This window comes from Corvus hawaiiensis, chromosome 18 (genome assembly GCF_020740725.1).
Source record: "Corvus hawaiiensis isolate bCorHaw1 chromosome 18, bCorHaw1.pri.cur, whole genome shotgun sequence".
NCBI lineage: Eukaryota > Metazoa > Chordata > Aves > Passeriformes > Corvidae > Corvus > Corvus hawaiiensis.
This window is the reverse complement of record NC_063230.1, coordinates 10,550,569-10,574,251: the sequence shown is the minus strand read 5'-3', so window position 1 is coordinate 10,574,251 and position 23,683 is coordinate 10,550,569. Positions and strand designations below refer to the sequence as shown.

Sequence of the window (23,683 nt, the reverse complement as noted above, 5' to 3'; positions counted from 1 at the left end):
GGTTCAATGTACCCAGATGTCCCCAACCCCGGTGCTGGCTGTGCCACTCATACTCGCCTTGCCCTGTTTCTGTCCCCGTGCAGCAGCTCCTCCTGCACACACTCACACTGCCAGTCTATTTTTTACCTCGAAGAGCTGTAAAAAATAAATGAGTTCCAGCAAATTATTTTTAAAATAGAAACTGGGTCTGGGCAAGAGCAGTAACAGGTGGGGAAGCAGCAGCAGGGGGGGGTTGGTGGTGCTCTGCCGTTGGTCTGTGTGACATGTGGGCACATCCAGCATGTCCCCACGGGGTGGCTGGGAGCAGCTGAGCCCTGAGCTCCCAACGTGTGCCTGTTCCAGTGTTTATGCTGAGCTGCAACTTCCCACGGAGACCTGACTTCGGAGACGTGACGGTGATGGATCTGCACTCGGGTGGCATTGCTCACTTCCACTGTCACCTGGGCTACGAGCTGCAGGGCCCCCGCATGCTGACCTGCATCAACGCGTCCCGGCCGCACTGGAGCAACCCCGAGCCCATCTGCTCAGGTACCTGCACATCCCAGCCCCAGGGGTATGGAAAATTGGGCTCTGCTGAGGAACACATGAGTCCCTTTCTTTGCCCTGTGAGATGAATGTGGTCCTGGGAGGGGGTGAGAGTGATGCCCAGTCCTGCACAGAGCACGGCCTGAGGTGATCAGGCAGTGACAGCAGAATCTGTCCCCTCGTTAGGCAGCAAAAGGAAAGGAAATGAAGATTTTATGGGCGTGTGTGAGTATAAACACACATTTGTGAGGATAAATATGTACAGACAGAGCAAAGCAGAGCCAGACAAGAGCTTTGTGCACTGGGGACTCTGAGGAGAGCTGGGCAGAGAGGAGCACAGATGCCACCATCCCCATGCCCATCCCAGCGGGGCTGTGCTCTGTGTTGCAGCTCCCTGTGGAGGGACAGTCCACAATGCCACCATCGGCCGCGTGCTGTCCCCCAGCTACAGCGGGAACCAGTCTGGCAGCATGTACTGCGTGTGGGCCATCGGGGCCCCCCCGGGCCAGAAGCTGCACCTGCACTTCGAGAAGCTCCTGCTGACCGAGAAGGACAGGTGAGGAGGATCCAGGAGCTGTTTCCCCACAGCCCTGGGACTGCAGAGAGCTTCCAGGGGGTTCCAGGGGGCTTCTTCTGCATAAGTGAGGAGCAGGGCCTTTTGTTGGGTGCTAAATATAGAAAAACGGAATTATTTGGGTTGGAAAAGCCCACTAATGTCATTGAGTTCAACTGTTCCCCAGCACTGCTAAGGCCACCACTAAACCATGTCTCCATGTGCCACATTTACATGGCTGTTTAACCCCTCCAGGGATGGCGACTCCACCACTGCCCTTGGCAGCTGTTTCTATGCTTGACAGCCCTTTTGGGGAAGAAATTTTCCCTGATATCCAGTCTAAACCTCCCCTGACACAAGCCATTTTCTCTTGTCCTGTCCTTTGCTCCCTGGGAGCAGAGCCCGACCCCCCCTGGCTGCCTCCTCCTGTCAGGGAGTTGTGCAAAGCCACAGGATCCCCCCTGAGCCTCCTTTGCTCCAGGCTGAGCCCCTTTCCCAGCTCCTTCAGCCACTCCTGGTACTCCAGACCCTTCCCCAGCTCCATTCCCTTTCCTGGACACGCTCCAGCCCCTCCACGTCTGTCTTGGAGAGAAGAGCTCAGAATATACCAAACTTTGGAAGCTCCCAGCTGGTCCCAGCTGCTCCACCTCACCCGCCCTGTGTCCGGGTAGGACTCAGGGACGCTGTCCCGAGTGACATTCCCCGTTGCCCTGCAGGATGGTGGTGTACAGCGGGGACACCAACCGCTCGGCCGTGCTCTACGACTCCCTGCGCGCCGACAGCGTCCCCTTCGAGGGCGTCATCAGCGACGGCTCCTCCATCAGGATCGACTTCCTCGCCGAGGAGCCCGCGGCCGCCACGGCCTTCAACATCCGCTTCGAAGGTGCTGTGTCCCCGTGGTGGGACACGAGGGCAGTGCCCGGCTCAGCCAGGACACCCAGCCCCAGGGGGCAGCTACAGACTCATGGCTGCAGGAAGGGTCCCGGCTGTCCCCAGCACGGGCAGTCCTGGTGCCCGTCTGTAGCTCCCGTTGTCATTTAAGTGGATCCCACTGCAGGATCGTTCCCACAGGACCCCTATGGCCCTGAGCAGGCTCAGTAACTCAGAGCAATCCCAGGGTGGATGGCTTGGCATCTCCAGCTTGGGAAACACGGCCTGGCACATCCCTAGAGCTGATCCACCACCACGGGAGTGGGGTTTGGTTAGGCCTGCACGGCTCAGAACAGATAAATTGTTGTTAATCCTAATTGCTTGTAAAACGCTCCGTGGAAGAGGCCATCCATGCGGGTGGGGATGCAGGGGTCAGGTTCTCATGGGGACAGCAGCAGGGCCTGGGGGTCACCCAGGGAAGCTCAGGGAGCAGGGAGAAGCTCCATGTCCCTACAGCTAACGGGGTTCTCTTCCAGCCTTCGAGCGCGGCCACTGCTACGAGCCCTACATCCAGAACGGGAACTTCACCACCTCCGACCCCACCTACAACCTGGGCACCACCGTGGAGTTCACCTGTGACCCTGGGCACTCCCTGGAGCAGGGCCCTGCCATCATCGAGTGCATCAACATGCGGGACCCCTACTGGAATGACACGGAGCCGCTGTGCCGAGGTCAGGCCTGCCCCTGGGCCATGCTGGGTGTGGGGTGAGCAGCCCTGGGCCCCCGCTGAGCCCTGCCCACCCCTTGCCCCCACAGCCACATGTGGAGGGGAGCTGACTGCCGTGGCCGGGGTGATCCTGTCCCCCAACTGGCCGGAGCCCTACACGGAGGGGGAGGATTGCATCTGGAGGATCCACGTGGGCGAGGAGAAGCGGCTCTTCCTGGACATCCAGCTGTGAGTAGCCCAGGACCCCAGTGTCTGCCTCTGCCCTGCTTTGCTGCAGTATCCCGCTCTCCTCTCCTGAGGGATCTGCGCCACAATGGAATCACAGAATCCCAGAATGGTTTGGGTTGGAGGGACCTTACAGCTGATCTCCCATGGGCAGGGACACCTTCCACTGTCCCAGGTTGCTCCAAGCCCCGTCCAGCCTGGCCTTGGACACTTCCAGGGATCCAGGGGCAGCCACAGCTTCTCTGGGCATCCTGTGCCAGGGCCTCACCTCCCTCACAGGGAAGAGCCTTGCCATGTCCTGTTCTCCCCCTCAGAGCTTCCATAATCCCCTTTGATGCACTTGGCACCCTGGGCAGGACTGAATGGTGCTCCCTGAGTGCAAAGCACCATTACACCATCCACAGCAGCAGTTAATCGCTGCTCCAGTGGCTTTGGAATTCTCCACAGGGAGTGGTGCCATGGCAGAATGTGGCCATGTGCTACTGGGGTGACACCCAGCACGTCAGGAGCTGGGTCACATGGGGTTAGGAGAGCCTGGGGGCATCAGTGAGATGGAAACAGCTTGATCTTTGGGATGGATGTGAAATACAGGCAGTAAGGGAGTGGAGCCACCCAGAAAGCCCAGGTTAAAATTGCCGGGGTCAGAAGGGAATAGGATCCAATGTCAGATTGGGAGCTCTTGGCATGGTAATGCTGCTGCTGCAGCGGGAGCCTCCTTTGATGCTATTTTGGATTTTCAAGAGGAGGACGTGTTTCAAGTAGAGGCTTAGAGTCATAAAGATTTTAAAGCTCCCCATAAATTCCCAAGTCGGAGCTCCCAGCACACCTCTCCCAGCTCCGTGGGGTGCTCGGGCTGAGCAGAACTGGAGGCCAAGTGATTTGAAATCATCAGGCATAAATGTCACTGAGAAAATCGTGTTTGACAGAAAGCAGAGATTTACTACAAATGTCAGCTTGCCATGGGGATTAGCTGGGCTCCCTCCAAGAACATTCCTAAAAAAACGTTTGGGGATCAGCTCAAGTGTCTCCTGTGAGGCCGGGAGCATCCTGGTGCTCTCCTCCAGCCTTCTTGCCCCTGGGCAAGGGGAGGAGGGTTGTCCCTGTCCCAGTCCCTCCTGTGCCACCAGGCAGCAGCGCACTGGTGCCGGCCGTGCTCCCAGCCCTGGGGAGCCTTGCTGGGACATGGACACGGCAGCACAGCGAGCAGGGAAGGGGTGTCAGTGCCCACCCTTGGGGTTGATGTGGTCGTTCACCCACTCTGCCAGCCCCGGGCACCCAGAGAACCCTCCCATCACCAGAGCCGTGGCGTGTGCATCCATCCCCTGCCCTTGGCCTTGGAGCGGGGGGAGAGGAACGAGGTCCCCCATCCCCTTTCGGCTCAGGGGCAGCCGCATCCCCGGGGTGGACGGAGGCTGCAGCCGGCGCTGCCCGGTGTCCCCAGCCGTCCCCGCCATCCGCGGGCCGCCACTGCGCTCTGGTGGCCGCGGGGGCAAGCGCGGCACCGCCGGGACCGGCACTTCCAAGCGCGGGGTCCCGGGAGCCGCCGGCACCGCCCGGCCTCGAACCCCCGGAGGGAGGTGACCAGGAGGGAGGTCACCGGCTGCCCCTTGAGCCCCACATGTTTCGTCCTGCCCGGGCTCCCGGCACACGCTGCTCTCTAATCAAACTCTCCTCTCAGCCTGAACATCACCAACAGCGACATCCTCACCATCTACGACGGGGACGAGCTCTCCGCCCGCATCCTGGGGCAGTACGTTGGCAGCAGCGGCCCCCAGAAGCTCTACTCCTCCAGCCCCGACCTCACCATCCAGTTCCACTCGGATCCTGCCGGGCTCATCTTCGGGAAAGGGCAAGGATTCATCATGAACTACATAGGTACGGGGTGCTGGCCTGAGGATGTGATGCACGGCCAGCCCAGACTGTCCAGCTGCTGGGTCTGGAAGCAGGGAGCATCACTGCGCACCCCCTCCACATCCCATCCAGCTCCTGCAGAACCCCCAGCCCAGCTGCAGGCCTCGGGTCAGTCACTTCTGGGGTGTCCCTGTATGTCTCCCCTCCTTCAGGCCGACAACAAGGCATTTTTGGTCTCTGTTAGCCCTGCTGTGGCCCAGAGGGAAAGGAATTGCTGGAAACTGGGATGCAGGATCCCCACACACACCCTGTCAGGCATGAGCTGATGGCAGGGGTGGTCACTGAAGCCAGTCCCTGGGTGGGCTCCTGAGGTGGATGTTCCCAGCTCCCATCTCTTTGCTCCAGAGGGGCTCAGACTACACCTGGAGACATCTGTTCCACTGTCCTTCGGGGCAGCCGTGCCTGCCAGGCTGGGGCTGTGGGTGCCCACAGCAGGGACAAGGACTGGGAAGGGCACTCCATCCCCACAGCTGCCTGTGGCCTCTGGCTGCCTCTCCCACACCCTGCTTCCCCTGCCAGGCTCCTTCCAGGCATGTTTTCCTCGCACTGCTGACAGCCCTGGCTATGACAAACAGAGCGAGCTGCAATGCAGAGCACCTGGGAGGCTGCAGGGCCCTCCTTGGTGCTCTGCAGCACACGGGGCTGGGGAGGGCAGGGCATAACCCCTCCCCTGAGCAAACCAGCCTGGGAGGAGCAAGGAACAAACCCTCCCCTGAGCAAACCAGCTGTGCCATGACCGTGGCGCTGGCACCTCTCCTGTACCCACAGCCAGAGCTGAGCCTGGTGCTCCAGGGTTGTCCTGACCCCAGCATGGACACTGCCCCATTTTCACCAGCCCAGCCCTCTACCTGCCTCTAGGGTCAACACTGGGGAGGCTTCAAAGAGCCCCTGTCCCCCGCTGCTGCCCTTTCCCTGTGCCCAGGGGATGCTGCCCGCAGACCAGCTGCTAGCCATGGCCACGGCATTTGTGGGGAGGGACAGGCCCTTGGGAAGAGCCATGTGTCCAGCTGTGGTGGCTCTGAGGAGGGTTGTGCTGCGGGGTCCTGCTCGATGGGTGACAGCCAGAATCCCTCCTGGCTGCAGAGGTGTCCCGCAATGACTCCTGCTCTGACCTGCCTGAGATCCAGAACGGCTGGAAGACCACGTCACACACGGAGCTGGTGAGAGGGGCCAAGATCACCTACCAGTGTGACCCGGGCTATGACATCGTGGGCAGTGACACCCTCACCTGCCAGTGGGACCTCAGCTGGAGCAGCGACCCCCCCTTCTGTGAAAAGAGTGAGTGCCCCAGCAGGAAGGTGCTGCTGTCCCTGTCCCACACCCTGTAACAGCATCGGTCCTGCTCCAAGGGGTTCCCTGCTCCGAGGGTCTCCCCGCTCATCCATCCTCTGTCCCCAGTTATGTACTGCACGGACCCGGGGGAGGTGGAGCACTCCACCCGCCTCATCTCAGACCCGGTGCTGCTGGTGGGCACCACCATCCAGTACACCTGCAACCCCGGCTTCGTGCTGGAGGGCAGCTCCCTGCTCACCTGCTACAGCCGTGAGACCGGCACCCCCATCTGGACCTCGCGGCTCCCGCACTGCGTCTGTAAGTCCGGCTGGTCTCTCCTGCTCCCCTGCAGTCCAACTCCTCTCTGAGAGTCCTGGGCAGCCCTTTCCTGCAGCCAGGACCTTGCCCAGCTGCGGGGAGGTGGTGTAGAGCCTTGAGCTACCTGGAAGCAGAGTGAAGGGAGAGCTTGGGTGTTTCCTCACTGCCCTCAGGCTACTTCTCTCCCTCGGCAGCCCAAGTCCTGGGCTCACCCTGGGTGTGTTTCATTCCCTTTCAGCTGAGGAGTCGCTTGCCTGTGATAACCCGGGGCTGCCAGAAAACGGGTACCAAATTCTTTATAAGCGCCTCTACCTGCCAGGAGAGTCCCTGACCTTCATGTGCTATGAAGGCTTTGAACTCATGGGGGAGGTGACCATCAAATGCATCCTGGGCCAGCCATCCCACTGGAGCGGCCCCCTGCCTATCTGCAAAGGTAACAGGGAGAGGGATGGGGGCAAGGGGACAGCCAACACCTCTGTCCCCAACCTGGGACAGCCCAGGGACCTTGGTTTGGCTGCAGACCCCAGCTGGGAGCTGAACTCAGCTGAGACCTGGAGCTTCCCTGGATCTGGGCTCTGCTCAGCCCAGCGTGCTCAGTCCTGGCCACGTGCTTACAGACACCAAGAGCTTATTAAAAACTGGGAGTTCGCAGGGTGGTTTGGGACCCAATGGGGCAGGAGATCCCAGGTTTGGGTTCCCCAGCAGGCAACAGCTTCCAGCACCCAGTCAAACCCAGCTACAGACCAGTAACTCTCCATCTCTCTTCCAGTGAACCAAGACAGCTTTGAACACGCTCTGGAAGGTGAGTGCCGTGGGTTTCCTGGATGTGCAGGATCCTGGTGGAGCCTGGGAGGAGAGGGAGAGGCAGAGAGGGGATCACACGGTGCCTGCAAATGCCGACATAATAGATCTTGTCCTTTCAGTAGCAGAAGCTGCTGCAGAGACGTCGCTTGAGGGGGGAAACATGGCCTTGGCCATCTTCATCCCGGTGCTGATCATCTCCCTGCTGCTGGGAGGAGCGTACATCTATCTCACCAGGTGGGGCTGCAGGGGGCTGGCACAGAGCTGGGGGGCATGGCTAGGGCTGGCTCAGCATCGCCCTTGCCAGCCACACGCCCCGGGCATGGTGCTGGGAGTGCTCTGGGGTGCCCGGGGAGGAGCTGGGATGGGGGGATGTGGAAGATGGGGCTGGTCTGGAATTGGTCCGTGCAGCCCAGTGACTCCACCTCTCCCTGCAGGTGTCGGTACTACTCCAGCCTCCGCCTGCCCCTCATGTACTCCCACCCCTACAGCCAGATCACGGTAGAAACGGAGTTTGACAACCCGATTTACGAGACAGGGGTGAGTCCTGCTGTGCCTGTCCCTGCTGAGGACACTCCTGAAGGGCTTGGCTGGGTGGGCAGCCAGGGCATGAGTCCAGCCAGGCTGCTGTGGGAGCACTGAGCAACGGGGCACGAGTCCATCCGTGTGGGTTGGGAGGCACAGGGGGCTGTGGGGTCCTGGCTGCGAGGGCATCACTCCCCTGGGAACAAAACAACATGCAGGATCTCTCTTTCTGCCTGGGAACGGGGAGATGATCCTGAAATGCAGCTGCTGCCCTCAACTGGCTTTTCCTTGCTTGCAGGAAACACGAGAATACGAGGTTTCGATATAAGGACAGCGGTAAGAGAGTCTCCAGCAGCGAACTTAATGTGCTCTCATAGAACTTCCTCAGTAACTAATCCAGAGACCACGTGGAGTTTGGTTGGACCCCCGGACCTGCTGTTGTCTTTCCTTTTGCCTCTCTATTGAAGATTTTACTGTTTTCTTCACTGTATTTATTCTATTTAAACTGCGATAGGTGTGCTGCCCAGCCCTGGGCACAGGCAGCAGCGGGAGCCGGGGCAGAGCTGGGTCCTGGTGAGGCCAGGGGGGCACGGGGGCACTGCTGTGTCCCCCTCCATGGCGGAGTCTCCCCCTCCACGGTGGAATGTCCCCCTCCATGGCAGAGCATCCCCCGGCACTGCCCACACAGACGCAGGGGGATTTTTGCGGTTCTGATGTTGTTAAAAATTAAAGATGTCTCCATTGCAAGAGCCTGCGGTTGATTGCTGGGAGCTGAGGTAGCGCAGGGTCCCCCACAGGGTCCCACCCCGCAGCTCCCAGCTCTCCAAGTGAGACTCTCCCCCGGGGGGCTCGGGGGGCACCGGCGCAGGGACCATCCTCGCTGCAAGGCTCAGGAGAGCAGGGACAGCCCGGCACACACGAGGTATGTGCTGCTTTCTTTTCCCACTTGGTCTTGGATGTGGAGAGGCAGCGAGCCAGGACTCCGGGGTGATGCTCTGCGGAGAAGCACCAACCAGTGCCACCCAGCCACCCTGGAAGCCGCCCTGGAGTGAGCAGAGCTCCCAGCTGGTGCCTCTCTGCTCTCTGCCCATTGTTCCTCTCCAGCAGCACTTCCCATCACCCTGCCAGGAACATCCCAACCCCGCATGGCCGGATGTCACCTTTTGCCCCCCCGGCAGCATCTCAGGGTAAGCGGGCTGGGCTGGGCTCCCTGGCTCCTGCTGCAGGAGGGGCCCGGCCGAGCTGTGCTGCACAGCCCACTCCGCACATCCCGGATCCGCACCTGGCTGGGTCCCACAGCCGGGCAGGGGGTGAAGGTGGAGGTGTTGGGAAGAAGAGGCAGGTGGGATGTGTGGAGGCCTCAGCAAAGGAGCTCTGTGGGGAGCAGAACAGGCAGAAATCGGCCCCTCAGTTCCACCCTTGCCATCCCCTGCGCTCCTTCACTGCATCACCCCTGCCAGAGCTACACAGCGGTGGGGACACGGACCTCAAAGGGCCACCCCATCCCTGTTGTCACCCCCAGCCAGCCCTGGGGGAGGGCAGCAAAGCCACCGCCACGTCCTTGGCTGGTGGTTGTCCTTCTTTTGTCCTTGTAGAACAATCGCAAGCACGGGAGGCTGGGTGAGCTCGGGGTGGTTGGTGCAGCTCTGCAGTGTACAGCTGGGATTTAGGGGTTTTCCTTTCAAAACAACGAATGTGTGTTTGTAATTTGTAACGGTTAAAAAGAAAAACAAACAAAAAAAAAAAGAGAAAAAAAAAAAAAAGAGAAAAAAAATGTGCCAAAAACTGTACGAAGCATTTCATTTCCCTTCATACATGTCTGTTTTTATAAGAACAATGTGAAAATTGCTGGGATTAAATATTTTTGAACATGATAAAGTAGTTCCGTGGGAAGCTCTAGCGTTCAGTATAACCTCAATACTAATTATTCTGTATTTTCAAATGTCTGGAATCAGTTTGCAGAGACTCTGGCCGCAGGCTGCAGCGGTGCAGAGCAGGGTGAGGGCCGGGCATGCTGCGTGCCCCGCTGTGGGATGGTGGCCCGATGCCACTGGCTTGGCTCTGAGTGCCAGACCCTGCCCTGGTGCAGCCCTATAGTGCCCCCTGCTCCCGTGGGATGGAGGCATCTGAGCCCTGCTGGGACATGAGGTGACCTGGCACGGCTCTGGGGACATCTCCCCTCCATGGGTCACCCCACAGGAGCATTATGCTCTGAACTCAGCACGGCCCCTTCCCATGCCAGCCCAGCCCAGTGATGTCTCACAGAGTGGGTGGGGGTCTGGGTGCTGCCCCGAGGCACTGGGACCCCACTGGAGACCCGTGGCCATGTCACGGGTGACATGCTGAAAGTTTGGGGGAGCACTGGTAGCCCAACCCCACGGGGCAGGGGGTCTGTGGGGACCCATCCTGCCTGTGCCCTGCTCACCCATCGGCTGCCCAACAACCTGTGGCTGTCACCTGGCAGCTCCCACGGGAGCTGAGGCAGGGCAGCTCCCCAAACCAACAGGGAGAACATTGGGGGGACAAGGTGGGGCTGCCTCACCTGCAGCCTTCACACTGGCTGCATCCCACACGGAGCAGGCAGGCACAGCTTGAGAAGATCCCGGGTCTGGGGGGGAAAAATCTGCCCCTGCTCCCTGGGAGCCCCTCCGGGCTGAGCTGCTCCCGTGGGGGCAGAAACGAGCACCCACGAGGTTTCCCTCCAGCATCAGGTGTGGGCAGGGCAAGGTCCTGCGGGGGGATCCCGGGTGCCTTCGGGACACCCTGAGCACGGCCCTGCCTGGAGCGTGGTGGCAGCGTGGTGACTGTCACCTCGCCAAGAAGCAGCGCCACCGGGACACCCCAGCTGGAGCAGCATTCCCTGACGCCAGCAGAGTCCCAGATGTCCCCAGCAGCGGGGAGGGAGGGGGGTGCTCAGCCCACTCCACACCCGAGGAAATGCCCGGCCGAGGAAACCTGGGGCCTCCCGTCTGTCCCTGCCCTTCCCCACCCGAAACAATGCAACAACGCTGCCCTCCCTCCCTAAACGTGCTTTTAACCAAGGTTACGCTGTGACATCGATAATGGCTTTGCTCAGCAGCTGCCAGGCTAATGCACAGGGGGCGAGGGAGCCAAGGCTCTGATGCAGAGCATTCCTGGGGGAGGGAGCTTAGGTTATTTTTGGACAGAGATTGCAAGAGAATTAAAATGAAGGGGGGAAAAAAAAAAAAAAAAGCCCTTGATGCTGCCGTTCCTCCTCAGTGACGTAAAGCCGGAGCCAATCTCTGGCCTCACGCGTCGTGCTGCGGATGGAGCTTGGTCTGGGCCCAGCAGACTCGGCCACAACGGCCTCCCCCAGCCCGGGGCCGGGCAGGGGCACAGTGGGGCCATGCCGTGGTTGAGGGACCCTCAAGGTCATGGATGGAGCAGCAGGGACCCCCCGAGTCCTTGCAAGCTGCATCGCAGGGTGGTGAGGCACAGCATCCCTGTCCAGCCCGGGTCAGGCACAACATCCCTGCCCAGCCCAGGTCACGTACAGCATCCCTACCCAGCCCAGGTCAGGCACAACATCCCTGCCCAGCCCAGGTCAGGCACAGCATCCCTGCCCAGCCTGGATGAGGCAGAGCATCCCTGCCCAGCCCGGGTCAGGCACAACATCCCTGCCCAGGTCAGGTACAGCATGCCTGCCCAGCCTGGATGAGGCACAGCATGCCTGCCCAGCCCGGGTCAGGCACAGCATCCCTGCCTAGCCCGGGTCAGGCACAGCATCCCTGCCCAGCCCAGAAGGGCTGGGAAAAGCCCTGGGATGCACTTGGCACAGCTCTGCCAGTGACACCCTGGCAGGAGCCCAGTCTGTGGGTAGCCTCCTGGCTCCAGTGGTTCCTTCTCCCTTTTCCCAAGATGTCCTCCTGGGGCAGACACTGCCAGTGTCCTCCCCTCAGCTGCTGCCAAAACCGTGCTAGTGTTCTGCCAGGGCTGGGATTTCCTGGAATGTTCAGGCTGGAGCTGGGACAGTGCTCCTGGAGGGGCCATCCCTGTGCTGAGGAATCACAGAATCATGGAATCACTGGCTGGGGTTGGAAAGGACCTTTAAAGCGCATCTCGTTCCAACCCCCTGCCATGGCCAGGGACACCTTCCACTAGCCCAGGTTGCTCCAAGCCCTGTCCAGTCTGGCTTTGGACACTTCCAGGGATGGGGCAGCCACAGATTCTCTGGGCACCCTGTGCCAGGGCCTCACTACCGGGAAGAATTTCTTCCCAATACCCCATCTAAACCTATTCTCAGTTTCAAGCCATTCCTCCTTGTCCTGTCACTCCAGGCCCCCATCCAAAGTCCCTCCCCCGCTCTCTTGGAGCCCCAGAGGAAAGCCAGGAGCAGGTTGATCTGCAGGGAAGAGATGAGTGGTAGAGCTGGAGACCAGGGGCTGGGCCAGAGGAAGCAGAGAGCTCAGAAGGCAGAGGCAGGGGAGGAAGGAGGGGAGAGCCCAGAGCCGCGGAGCCTGCGAGTGCTGACAGAAGGATGCGCAGTCTGCCAGGAGCAGGAGCTGTGGCTGAGCCTGGGGGGTCTGGGAAGGAGCAGGATGGAATAAACTCCCTCTCCTTTCACCCTGCAACACGCAGCGCTGCCAGGGCCCCGCAGCAGCACACCGGGCTGGGGAATGTGCTGGTGGGAGCAAAGGGAAGCAGCAGGAGTGGGCAGGAGGCAAGAAATGGACGGAAAACAAGGTGCATTTTAGGATTGCTAGGGATGAAGTTGCTCAGAGGAAGCACACACACACCTGAAGGGCTGTGCAGGACAGCTCTGCTCGCACTCCAGAGCCCAGCCTCAGCAGTGCCAGGGGAGGATTCGTGGGCACTGGATGACTGAATCTGCAAAACAAGGCAGGGCTTTCCTTGTGCCAGGAGCAGTGACACGTGTCCCACACAGCTCCACGTGGCACTGCCACAGGGCAGGGCAGGGCAGGGCAGCACTGCCAGGGCTCTGCCTGCATCCGGGATCTGCCCGGATCAGGGATCTGCCTGCGGGCAGCTCAGCCCAGCCGCTCACCCGGCATCTGGGCAATGGAGGAGGGGGGGCCGGAGCACTGGATCCCCTGGGGCTCCCGGAACTGACAGCATTGGCTTAAGGGAACAGGAAATGGGTTGGGGAGGAAAAAGGCAAGCAGGAAGGCTCACAACAGTTTCTCCACCAGCACTTAAGAGTCGTAAAGGGACACTCCAACCTGGGAACATTTGGAACAGTCCCCCCCTCCTTGGTGCCGCAGCACACCCTCACATCCTCGCTGAGGCATTCCCTGGCTGCCTGCATCCTGGGCATTGCCTCGCTGGGAGCTCCTGTCCCCTGCACGCCAGATGCACTTATTCTTGGGGACAAGCAACCCCTGCAGCCCGAGGGCTGCAGCACCAGGGGCCGGAATCCCTGGAGCCAGTACTCCCTGAATCCCTGTGTCCCTGCGTCCCTGGACCCAGCATCCTGCACATCCCAACAGCTGCATCCCTAACAGCCTGTGTCCCTGGAGCCAGTCCCCGCTCCCTTGGTGGCTGCATCCCTGCGTGCTCCCACCCCTGGGACCAGCATCCCCAGACTGCTGCAGCCCCCGGTGCCTGAATCCTTGGAGCCACTGTCCCTGCGCGTTCCCCTGCACCCCCGGTGCCCCCGCACCTCCCGCGCCGCCACCGCCACCCAGCCCCCGCGTCCCGGGGTGCCCGCGGTTGGGATGGGCGCTCCCCCGGGGACCGTCGCCGCCTCCTCCCGCCGCTCCATCCCCGGGACCCCTCCCGAGTGCCGCAACCCCGCGGCTCCCCCGCCCCTCCGGGCCCCTCCCGGCGGCGAGGGGCGGGAGCGCGGGGCGGGGGCGGGCGCGGCGCGGGGCGGGCGCGGGGGCGGGCGGGCTGTGCGGGGCCGGGGCCGCAGCTGCCGCCCGGCGCGGTCCCGGCGGGGGCGGCGCGGCCCCTCCTGCCCGGGCTGCTGGGAGTTGTGGTCCGCGGCGGCGGCGGAGCGGCGCGGAGGGAGCGCGGCCCCGCGCGGCCCGGCGCGGGCGGCAGGTCGGTACCGCAGCGCTCCGCAGCGCATCGCGGGGGGGCCGCGGGGGCGCGGGGCGGCAGCGGCGCCCGCGGCGGGGGCGCAGCCCGAACCCCCCCCCACCGCCCCCCGGCCGGGGCAGGGGCTCGGCGTCGGGCAGGCGTCACGGCCGCGCCGGGTGACAGCGCGGCGGCAGGTGCCACCGGCTCGCCGGGTGATGGGACAGCCGTGCCGGTGCCACGCCGGGTGATGGGACACCGGCAGGGCCGTGCCATTGCTACGCCGGGTGATGCGGCCACACCGGTGACACCGGCTGACGCCGCCACGCCGGGTGACACCGTCACACTGGGTGAGAGCAGCGCGCGGGTGACACTTACTCCGGTGGCGCCGGCGGGGTGGCATGCTCAGGAGAGGGTGAAGGGAGCACCCACTGCTCCGGTTCCGGAGTGGCAGCGGGCATCCCGCCTCACCCCAAGGCTCCTGCTCCTCGTGCTGCTCCCAAAGGCGACACCAGCCGTGCCGAGCCGAGGACATCCTCGCCACGCGTCCCCGTCGCCGCGGGCCCACGGCCTGGGGACCCTGGCCGGGCTGAGCGGAACCCGCTGCCTCCAGGAGATGCCGGGGCCACCACGGAGCCACCGAGATGCAACTTTGTGCTGCATCGAAGCCTCTGCCTTCCTTATGTAACGCGGCTGCTGCTGGCACGGTGCTCGCCTCCACGTCCTGCACAACTTCGGTGCAACGTGGAATTGATCTCCACTCCCTGGAATGGCTCTGCCATTATCATTAGCTGAGGAGCCTTTTCTGAAATCTCAGGTCAGGGGCGCTGGTTGTGACCCGTCTCGGTGCAGGACCGTGGCTGGGAGGTGACAGCACCCACTGGGTGCCCCGCGCACTCCCAGCCATGCGGTGTGTGTCGGGAGCGGTGCCGATGTTTGGGGCTCTGCCCCAGCGCTGGCACAGCCTCTGTGGAGGTGGGTTTGGGCAGGTTTGCAGTGGGGTGTCCGTGCTGGCACAGGAGGCAGCTCCTGGGCTGGTCCCACGGAGACTGTGCCCAGAGAAGCCCAGGGCTCTGCAGCCCGAGGCTCCCAGGCTCTGGGGTCAGGCAGGTGGCGTGTGGGCACGGGGGCTTGGATTTCTTGCTGCTCTGATGGTTTCCCCCTGATCTGAGGTGTTGCCTGCATCCCTGAGGCAGCAGTGGGGCTATGTTTGTGCTGTGCCACCCTTGCAGGATGTGACTCTGACCTGGGGACCCCGAGGCTGTCGGACCCCCCAGCTCTGTTCCCTCTGTGCCTTCGTGTTGCCATCGGCTCTGACTGACCGTGGCTGCTGTGCCTGAGCAGTTCCCCACTCCCCTTGTAGGGTGAGAGCCACCCTGAATACACATCACCCCAGGGCTCTGCTGCCTTCCCCAACATGCTCCAGCCCTGTGGGGAGCACGGGGGTTGTGCCGGCCTCAGGGGACACCCCTGGGACCCACTCCGTGGTTGCACCCCGGGAACCGAGGCCTGGGCGGGAGAAGCGGGAGTGTCTGGAGGGATGCCAGCCGTGGAGATGGAGGAAAGTTATCTTGAGATTCCCGGGAGGCTGTGACGTGCCACGTGGACTGCAGATCCCGGGATGGGGCATGCAGGCAGCATGCTACAAGGAAGTAGGGTGGAGGTCGGTCGGCTGCATGGATGTCCCTCCCTGGGATGTAACGCTGCCTGAATCCCAGGTCTCCAGCCCTGCAGCACGTCCCTGCTGTAGGGTCAGACCCCATCTGCAGCCCATCCCCATCACCATTGATAAGGAAATGCACGTTGAGAGGCTGCAGGACCTTGGCAGGAAGGGCTGGGGAGGGTTTGGATGGCTTCCCTGGCTCATAAACCCATCCTGCTACTTAGAGTCAGTGCTCTTACCGATGAGCTGGTGAAATCAAACAAGCCAACCTGACCTGCCCCTGTTGCCACCACCCCGACCTGCTCCCGTGGCCACGTGCTGGCTGAGCTCTGGGCTCTGCCACAGCTCAGACTCTGGAGGGAGAGTCACTTCAGAGCCATTAGATGGAGGGGATAAGCTGATGTGCTGCCAGATAGGGCTGTGAAGTGTCTACTCTCAGTGTCTATTCACTTAGCAGCCTGATTTCAAACATGATAAGGCAGCAACTTAAGAGGAAAACTGGAGGACGAGCAGGAGGGGAGATGGTCACTGGGGCAGTGGGAGATGGAGTCTGAGTCTGGGTCTCCCTGCTGCCTTTCATCTGGATATTTGTGGAAGATGCTGTTGAGAGCACTGGGGGATTTACTCAGCATGGGATGATGTTTGGCTTCCTATCCACCATCCCCTCCCTGAGAAGCCAGTGCCCCACACAGTCCCGGCACACAGCTCCAGCTGTGTCCCGTGCACTGACCCCAGCAGGGACCCCACGGGGCAGCCCTCTCCCTAACACCTCTGGGTTTCTCTCCCCAGAGCCTCCCTCCAGCACGGCCTTTCAGGATGATGTGCCCAGGCGCGCCGGTGGGGACCCTCCGGGCACGTGGCTGCTGACCCAGGGGTGCTGCCGGGCACCGCTGCCAATGCAGAGCTCCCGGGAGCACAGGGCAGAGCTGCCGCTCCGCTTACCCATGGCAGCCCCTTCCCGCCGCGCCCCGGCCCGGCTGCATGGTGTGGGTGCCCCTGAGCCCCACGAGCAGTGACCACCGGGCCCTGCTGCGCGCTCCCAGCACCACCACCATGTCTTTGGAGTGGCTGATGGACTGGAGCTGGTCCCTGGACGGACTCCGCGATTTCATCGCCACCGGCATCCAGTCTTTCCGCGACTGCGACGCCACGGCCCTGGTGGCCGTCGCCTGCCTGCTGGTCCTCTTCGTGTGGTACTGCTACCACGTGGGGCGGGAGCAGCCCCGCGCCTACGCCACGGTGAACGCGCTGATGCAGAGTGCCGAGGCCAACGGGGTGCAGAACGGCTTCGTGTACTGCCACTCGCCCGAGTGCGTGCGCTGCTCGCACCACGACGGCCTCAACCAGAAACTCTACCACAACCTGCAGGAGTACGCCAAGCGCTACTCCTGGTCCGGCATGGGCAGGATCCACAAGGGCATCCGCGAGCAGGGCCGCTACCTCAACAGCCGGCCCTCCATCCAGAAGCCAGAAGTCTTCTTCCTGCCCGACTTGCCCACCATGCCCTACTTCTCCCGGGACGCTCAAAAGCACGATGTGGAGTTGCTGGAGCGCAACTTCCAGACCATCCTGTGCGAGTTTGAGACCCTGTACAAGGCGTTCTCAAACTGCAGCCTCCCGCAAGGATGGAAAATGAACAGCACGCCCAGCGGGGAGTGGTTCACCTTCTACCTGGTGAACCAGGGCATGTGCGTGCCCAGGAACTGCCGGAGATGCCCACGGACGTACCGCTTGCTCGGGAGCCTCCGCACCTGCATTGGCAACAATGTCTTTGGGAACGCCTGCATCTCTGTGCTGAGCCCGGGCACCGTCATCGCCGAGCACTACGGGCCCACCAACATCCGCATCCGCTGCCACCTCGGTGAGTGTCCGGCGTTGTGGTTCGTGTGTCGGGAGGGTGTGGGGGGCTGCGGCCGTGGCTGGAGCCCCAAAAAAGCCTGTGGCACCCCGTGCTCTTGGGGTTCAGCCATCAGTTGCAGCCCTGGGGGGCTCAGACAGCTGCTATGCTTTGGGCTGAGGGAGGTTTTGAGGGTTTTGGTGGTGACAGCCTCCTGAGGAGAGGCTGGTGCTCAGTCTATGGGTACCTGATGTCCCCAGGGTCTCCAGAGCAGCAGCAGGAGGGTTTCATCTCCTCCTCCTGCTGACCCAGGGCCATGGACTCTTGCTGGTGTGCAACAGAGGGCTGATTTTACGTAGGGGTCTCTGAACATCCCCCTCTCTGCAGGCAGGTCCCTCTCCTATCCTGGGATGCGGGGCAGCCTGGGGTTCTGCTCCAGGGACTGTGTTGTTCCACTGGCAGCTCCCCTCTCCTGGAATCTTGGGTGCTCTGCATGGGACACGGGTGAATGGGAGCAAAGATGCTGCTTTGGGATTTGTAAAGCTGCAAATGAGGGTGTGAGGGGTCCTGGGGTGTTCCCTGCGGTGGGTCAAGCGCTGGGTTGGTGGCACAGTGCTCCCTGCTCGGCAGGCAGGGACGGGGAGAGCCCACGCGGCACAGATGGCTGGGCTGGCACAGCACCGACCGTGCCGGGGGAGGCACCACACGGGCCCGGCTGGCAAACACCAACCGCGCCTGTTCAGCCAACAGCTCGGGTAAACACACCCAGGCAGTGCTGGCCATTTGTTCAGAATGGGAATTGTCTTCAGAGCTGATCCCAGGAGCTGCTGGGCAGCTGGGACCTGCCCTTGCCTGTCACCGATCCCTCTCTCTGGAGTGCTGGGGAATGTGTTCCCCTTGTGAGGGGCTGGGAGAGGTTCCTGGGAAGAGCCAGTGATGTCCAGGCTGGCTCAGGTGAGCACACCTGGAGCTCGCACACCCTGGGCAGAGGAGCAATGCGGGTCATTTGCTTATCCAGAACTCTGCACTGGGACGGGGGCACACTGACACCCCCACCTTGGTGCTGGGAACGCAGCTCTTGCTGTGCCCAGGGCATGGATGTGTTTAAGACACAACCTGCCCTTTCAGCCAGCACAGCCATCAGTGGGGTGAGGCACTCATGAGGATTTACTCTAGGCACAGGCAGCATCCATGGGCCAGGGCAGCATCCTGAGGGTGCGGGTGGGATGGAAGGGCTGCAGGCTGCTGGCTGCTCCCTCCCCGCATCCCCCAGCAGCTCAGCTTCCCTGTTCCAGCATCTCCAGATGAGGCTGTTGTGCAGGGAAATGGCTTTGGGTTCTGCAGCCTTTGAAACAGCAGCTTTGTAGTCCCAGCTTTGCCGGCCAGCTGGGAGTCCCTGCTGCGCTCTCTGGGTTTGGCATCGCTCTTGGATCCATCCTGCTCGTTTGCTGCATCGTTACCACTCGGGAGCCACGTGAGCCCTGACCCCTTTCTCCGCCACGGCCGCATCCTCGGGGCAGGATGGCTCTGCAGCAGCTCCAGCGTCCCCAGTACTGCGGGGGGTGACAGTCCTGGTGCAGGAGATGATGGGATCAACCCCTGTCGAACTGCCTTGGCTTGTGCTAGTATTTTAAGAAAAGACCCATTTTATTTCTGTGATTGTCCTTCATGTGGCCCTTACAGACCTGCTTCCCTGTGAGGGTTTTACGACTCCCCTGGATTTCTGTCCTTGCAGCCCTGTGGGTCACCCTGAGGCAGCACCTTGGGTGGAGACCAAGGGACAGGGCAGGTTCATGGCGAGCTTGTGGCAGAGCCACAGTTGAGCCCATTTTCCAACCCCAGTGCAATTCCTGCTCCCCCAGCCTTGTCTGGGGCAGGGTCACTGCTGCAGGGCTGGAGGAAGGAGCAGGCAGCATCTGCCTTTGATCCTGAAGTTGGAAAATGTCCCAGGAGCCTGGCTCCCTGTGCACACCTTGGGGCCATGGGCTCTGGGGACTGGGAAGCTGTTCCAAATATGAAAGTGAGTCTCTGCGGGGCTGAGCTCGCTGGGGACAGTGAGAGGGCAGGGGGGAGCAGACAGGGAGCGGGCAGGGGCTGAGCTGCTCCAGGCTTGGGGTTCAGGTCACTCCGTGCAGGGGAGCAGCCCCTCAGCAGCAGCATGGGGCTCACACGGAGCTCACTGTTTGCTCCCTGCTGCCCCACCACAGGGAACTCGGCACGGCCTGACCCTCCCTGTCCTCTCTCTTTGTGCCTGAAGGTCTGAAGACACCCAGCAACTGCGAATTGGTGGTGGGGGGTGAGCCCCAGTGCTGGGCTGAGGGCCGGTGCCTGCTCTTCGACGACTCCTTCCTGCACACGGCGTTCCACGAAGGTGAGTTCAGCGTCTGGGGCCTCGTGGTGTCCCCTGTGGTGCTGGGGACCGGGGAGGAGTCGGGGTGCACCCACGCCCAGTCCCTTCTCTTGCCCCAGCAGGGCTGGAGCCCCTGTGTCCAGCGGGGCTCGGGCCCTGCTTCCCCGGCCAGCCCCAGGTGGGAGCAGCCCGGTCCCATGACGGTGCTCCCTCCGCCTCAGGGTGCTCGACCACCCCAGCCCCCTTTCCTGGCAGATCCCTGGAGCCCACTCAGCCTGCCCATGGCTTGCTCCCATCCTGACTTGCTCATGCTGCTGTCACAGCACCGCCAGCCCAGCACAGGGCTTGCTGACCCTCTCCCGGCCGCAGCAGGCAGCTTGGGAAGCTTCCTTCATTACCGAGCTCTGCAGGGCAGCTCTGGCTGCGATGCCACGGCCCCGGCCTCCTCTGGCCCTGTTGCAGCTCGGTGCTGACGTGCCGGCGGTGCCTTTGTCTCCCACGCCGGGGAACAGCCTCACGCCCGCTGGATTGTTCCTCCCTCCACCACTGACGGAGGCCGTTCCGCTCCAGCTCTCCCGGATTAACCGGCATTAGTCCCCCGTGGCATGAAAGCATCAGGCAGAGCTGTTCTACACAGGGGAGCGCGCCGAGAGAGTGGGAGAACAAAAGCTGTTGCTTCCACATCAAGCCTGCTGTGGGGTTGGGAAGCACAGCTCTGTGCAGGGCCAGGAAGGCTGGAGTGGTGCAGCAGCCACTCCCTGCACAGATCCAGGACGCAGCTGCAAGGAGGCTCTGCCTCAGGAATCCTCCGGGTGCCCAAAGCAGCCCTGGAGCCCTGGCAGGGAGGAGCCTGCCCCGTGTCCCTGAGCTCCCAGTAGCTGTTTACTGGGGTTGCACTGGGGAGGTGCCTCCCTACCCTCACACCCTGCGCTTCCATCCCCCCAGGTGCCCCGGAGGAGGGTCCCCGCGTGGTGTTCATGGTGGACCTGTGGCACCCCAACGTGGCCGCGGCCGAGCGCCAAGCCCTCGACTTCATCTTCGCGCCGGGACGATGACGGCGCTGCCCGGCCTGGTGGGTTCAGGGCAGCTCGGCCGGGGCCTGTCCTGGCACATGGCCTCGGTGCTCCCTCGTGGGGGCCTTGTAAATGGAAACTGTGACGTGTATCCGCGCCCATCTCCTTCCTCCATCGCTGGCTTCAGGGATTCTTTTCCAAGCGCCGGCGCCTCGGCCCCGCCGGGGCTCGCTGCCCCCCTGCTCCTTCGTGTTCTGTTGCTACTGTGTTTTGCGGTGTTCAGAAGTAGAGTAACAAACCCAAGGGTGTTCGTTTGAATGTAATGTAAAATTTTTCTCGTGGTCATCAAAGGAACAACACACACACACACACCATAACAGCCAACCAGCCTGCCCTGCCCGGCTGCGGTCCCGGATGGACAGACAGATGGACACTGGGGGCTTCCATGGGCACTGTGGTCCCCCCAGGCTGGGTCTGATGGGGCGGGCAGGACACAACTCTGCCCACAAAGAGCCCTCCTGGGGCTTCTGCTTCCTCCTCCATGTGCCAGCTGGGGCTCCCCAGCCCTCCTGCCCTCTGAAACCTCTTTTGTCACCCAGGTAGGGAGCAGAGTCCACCACCAGCCCAGAAGCCCCAACCTCCACCCTACTGAGGGAACAGCACACACAGTTGTGATCTTCAGTCTGGCCAAGGGTGTTAGCAATTCCCCAAATCTCTTCCTTGCTCTACCTGCAACCCTCAGTTTTCCCAGCTCCAGCTGGGAAGCTGTGCAGGGGCAGGGATACCATTTGGGAACAGAGAATGGGGGTTTTGTCTGTCTGTAGGAAGAAAGGAGGTCACCATTCCTTCTGCTGCTCCATCTTCTTCTTTCCTCGAGCCAGGGCAGGCACACACAGCAGCAGCTCCCACGGACCTGACACCACAGGAGAGGTTCCCAAGGGGTGTTAATTCTGCAGCCTGAGCCCCCACCCTGGGGTCCTGCCCACCCAGGGACCACCACGCTTCTCCTGAAGTCCCCCAGCACCAGAGTCTGTTTGTGGTCTGGGGGCCAGTTTATAACACCCCCCCAAAGCACAGTGTGTGGTGGATGCTCACAGCTCTGGCTGGGGACCCTTTGCCTACGTGCCCTGCCTGGGAGGGACCAGCCTTGTCCCCCCAACAACTTCTTTACAGACTTTTCAGTGATTTGATTGCAAGATGAGGCAGAGATTTCAAATACATCTGAGATATTTTTTACACCCGTCTTGTTACAGACTACCTGAAGTGCATGATTTCTACACGCATTGGCTACCTGGACACAGGCCCTGGGGAAGCAGGCTGGCTCTGTCCGAAGGTTGGTGACATTCATACAGTGGATAAGCAAAGATTATCAATAAACAGTTGTGCTGAAAACAGAACGGGCTTTGCCTGCTGCTCTAACGAGGCCAGGGTCACACAAACACCAAGGGGTTGGCTCCTGCTTATCTGGTTGCTGGTGGGGAGAAGAGGCCTGGAAAGAGCAGGAGCTGCAGGGTGGGAGGGGGCACGGGCCTGTTTGCCAGTGATTCAGTGAGTGAGGGCAGTGCTCTAACATATCCAACCCATGGAAAGTCTGTCCTGACCAGTCACAGCCTCCCAGGCCTGGATTTGGCCAGGCTGGATGGGGCCCTGAGCAACCTGGTCTAGTGGGTGAATCCCTGCCCATGGCAGGGACTTGGATATTTGAGGTCCTTTCCAACCCAAACCATTCTGGGATTCTGTGATGTCAGTGGAGCCCAGGCTGCCAAGGAGCACAGGGATCTCCTCCAGCCCATCAGCGTGGGCACAGCTGTGGCAGTGCTGCCTGGCCCAGGGCAGCAGAGACTCTCCTCAGCCATCCCCCAGGAGCAGCTGCAGGCCTGAAGCTCCCTGGGCCCCACAGAAGCCATTAGCCTTGCCAGAGCATCCGCAAACAAACCATTTCAGGAATTGCTTCCAGCTGCCTGCACTGACGCATCAAAGGCAGCAGCTTCCCAGAAGCAGCTCCAGGGCAGAGGGTGCTGCTCAAATCCCACCCAAATGCCTGAAACCCAGTGCCTGACCCCCCTCAAGCACAGAGCCAGCTTGGCAGGGCAGGAATTGCTCCCCACGAGCCCCTCTGGCCCTCCCTGGCAGTGTTCAGACAGGCCCAGCTGCTCCTCATCCCCTGATGCTCAAAATGCCCCATTTTTAAGCATCCTCTCCAGCACAGCCATCGCCCTGTGGGCCGGGGAGCTCTGTGTGCTATTCCCAGCTGACCAGCACAGGGCAGGCATGGGCTGGGTGGCCCAGCACGGGCTGGGTGGGGAGATGCAGCCCGAGCAGCTGAAGGAGCAGAGCCAGCCCAGCTGTTCCCGGCCGGCAGACGGCTCAGCAGATTGCAGCGGAAGATCCCTGATGGCAGCAGGCAGGAGCATCCATCCCGTTTGTGCTTTGCTGCTGTGCCAAATCTCCCTCCTGTCCCTCTCAGGCTTTTCCTTCCACTTCTCCCTGTTTCCTGCCAGAGCACACAACCACTTCCCAAGCGCCCAGGCAGGATGCAGGCGGATCTCCCCGGGGAGCAGAGCAGGCTGGAGCTGCTCCCAGTGCTCCAAGGCTTCCTCTCCTGGGAATCACAGAGGGAAGCTGGATCTGCTGAGGGCACAGAGGGGACAGGAAGAGCAGCATCTCCCAGCGGGGCGACTTGGCTCAGCTGAGCAGGCAGCCCAGAGCACACAACCCTCATCCCTCCTGCCTTCTCCCACCCTGCAATGCCTCCCTGTGCTCCCTCCAGAACCAGAGCAGTTTGTCCATGACTCTGGAAGTGTGCAGGGAAGTAGCACCTTACCTTGTGTCATCTTCCACATGGATGTCACCAAAGCAGGAGGTCACCAGGGTGGCTCCAGGGAGTTTTCACTCCTACTCTGCCAACAGGCTCTTCACAGTCCTTCCATGCCCAGGATGGGAGCAGTGCCACACGACTCTGCTCCTGCTGAAGCACCTCCTCAGCTGCCAGGGCTGGCAGCTGGCTGGCATCTGTGCCCAGCCACCCCTGAGCAAGCAGCTGGCTCATCCTCTGGAGTCTTCTGAAATTCCCTGCAATGTCTGTGGAGCAGC

At 61.8% G+C, this 23,683-nt stretch overlaps 2 protein-coding genes across 6 annotated transcripts in view; both read left to right on the top strand.

Annotated features, from left to right (window-relative positions):
- SEZ6L (seizure related 6 homolog like) overlaps nt 1–8,474 on the top strand; it is a 34,703-nt gene extending 26,229 nt beyond the window's left edge. Inside the window, exons 5-17 of one of the 2 annotated variants that reach the window (XM_048322832.1) lie at nt 343–528; nt 916–1,081; nt 1,795–1,961; nt 2,485–2,679; nt 2,765–2,903; nt 4,579–4,775; nt 5,895–6,089; nt 6,210–6,401; nt 6,640–6,834; nt 7,171–7,203; nt 7,328–7,439; nt 7,640–7,742; nt 8,026–8,474. In XM_048322832.1, coding sequence (XP_048178789.1) covers nt 343–528; nt 916–1,081; nt 1,795–1,961; nt 2,485–2,679; nt 2,765–2,903; nt 4,579–4,775; nt 5,895–6,089; nt 6,210–6,401; nt 6,640–6,834; nt 7,171–7,203; nt 7,328–7,439; nt 7,640–7,742; nt 8,026–8,055 — 1,910 coding nt within the window. In that variant the 3' untranslated portion in view covers nt 8,056–8,474. Of the gene's footprint in view, nt 1–342; nt 529–915; nt 1,082–1,794; nt 1,962–2,484; nt 2,680–2,764; nt 2,904–4,578; nt 4,776–5,894; nt 6,090–6,209; nt 6,402–6,639; nt 6,835–7,170; nt 7,204–7,324; nt 7,440–7,639; nt 7,743–8,025 lie in introns of both variants that reach the window. The other variant, XM_048322831.1, reaches the window with a different exon arrangement.
- A 5,176-nt stretch (nt 8,475–13,650) lies between these two features.
- Nucleotides 13,651–21,987, top strand: ASPHD2 (aspartate beta-hydroxylase domain containing 2). 4 transcript variants are annotated; one of them, XM_048322335.1, is made up of 4 exons: nt 13,651–13,751; nt 16,180–17,251; nt 19,485–19,598; nt 20,523–21,987. In XM_048322335.1, exons 2-4 carry the CDS (start codon nt 16,372–16,374, stop codon nt 20,630–20,632), a joined length of 1,104 nt encoding a protein of 367 aa, XP_048178292.1. In that variant the 5' UTR covers nt 13,651–13,751; nt 16,180–16,371; the 3' UTR covers nt 20,633–21,987. The 4 variants fall into 4 exon arrangements, with proteins under 4 accessions (XP_048178292.1, XP_048178294.1, XP_048178295.1 ...); XM_048322337.1 differs by lacking the exon at nt 13,651–13,751 and adding an exon at nt 13,929–14,077; XM_048322338.1 differs by lacking the exon at nt 13,651–13,751 and adding an exon at nt 14,114–14,544.
- Nucleotides 21,988–23,683: the final 1,696 nt, after the last annotated feature.

Coding starts and splice junctions, on each gene's coding strand:
- ASPHD2 (XM_048322335.1), top strand. CDS start 16,372: ATGGTGTGGGTGCCCCTGAGCCCCACGAGCAGTGACCACCGGGCCCTG. Junction 17,252..19,484: donor CCGCATCCGCTGCCACCTCG/GTGAGTGTCCGG, acceptor TTGTGCCTGAAG/GTCTGAAGACACCCAGCAAC. Junction 19,599..20,522: donor GCACACGGCGTTCCACGAAG/GTGAGTTCAGCG, acceptor CCATCCCCCCAG/GTGCCCCGGAGGAGGGTCCC.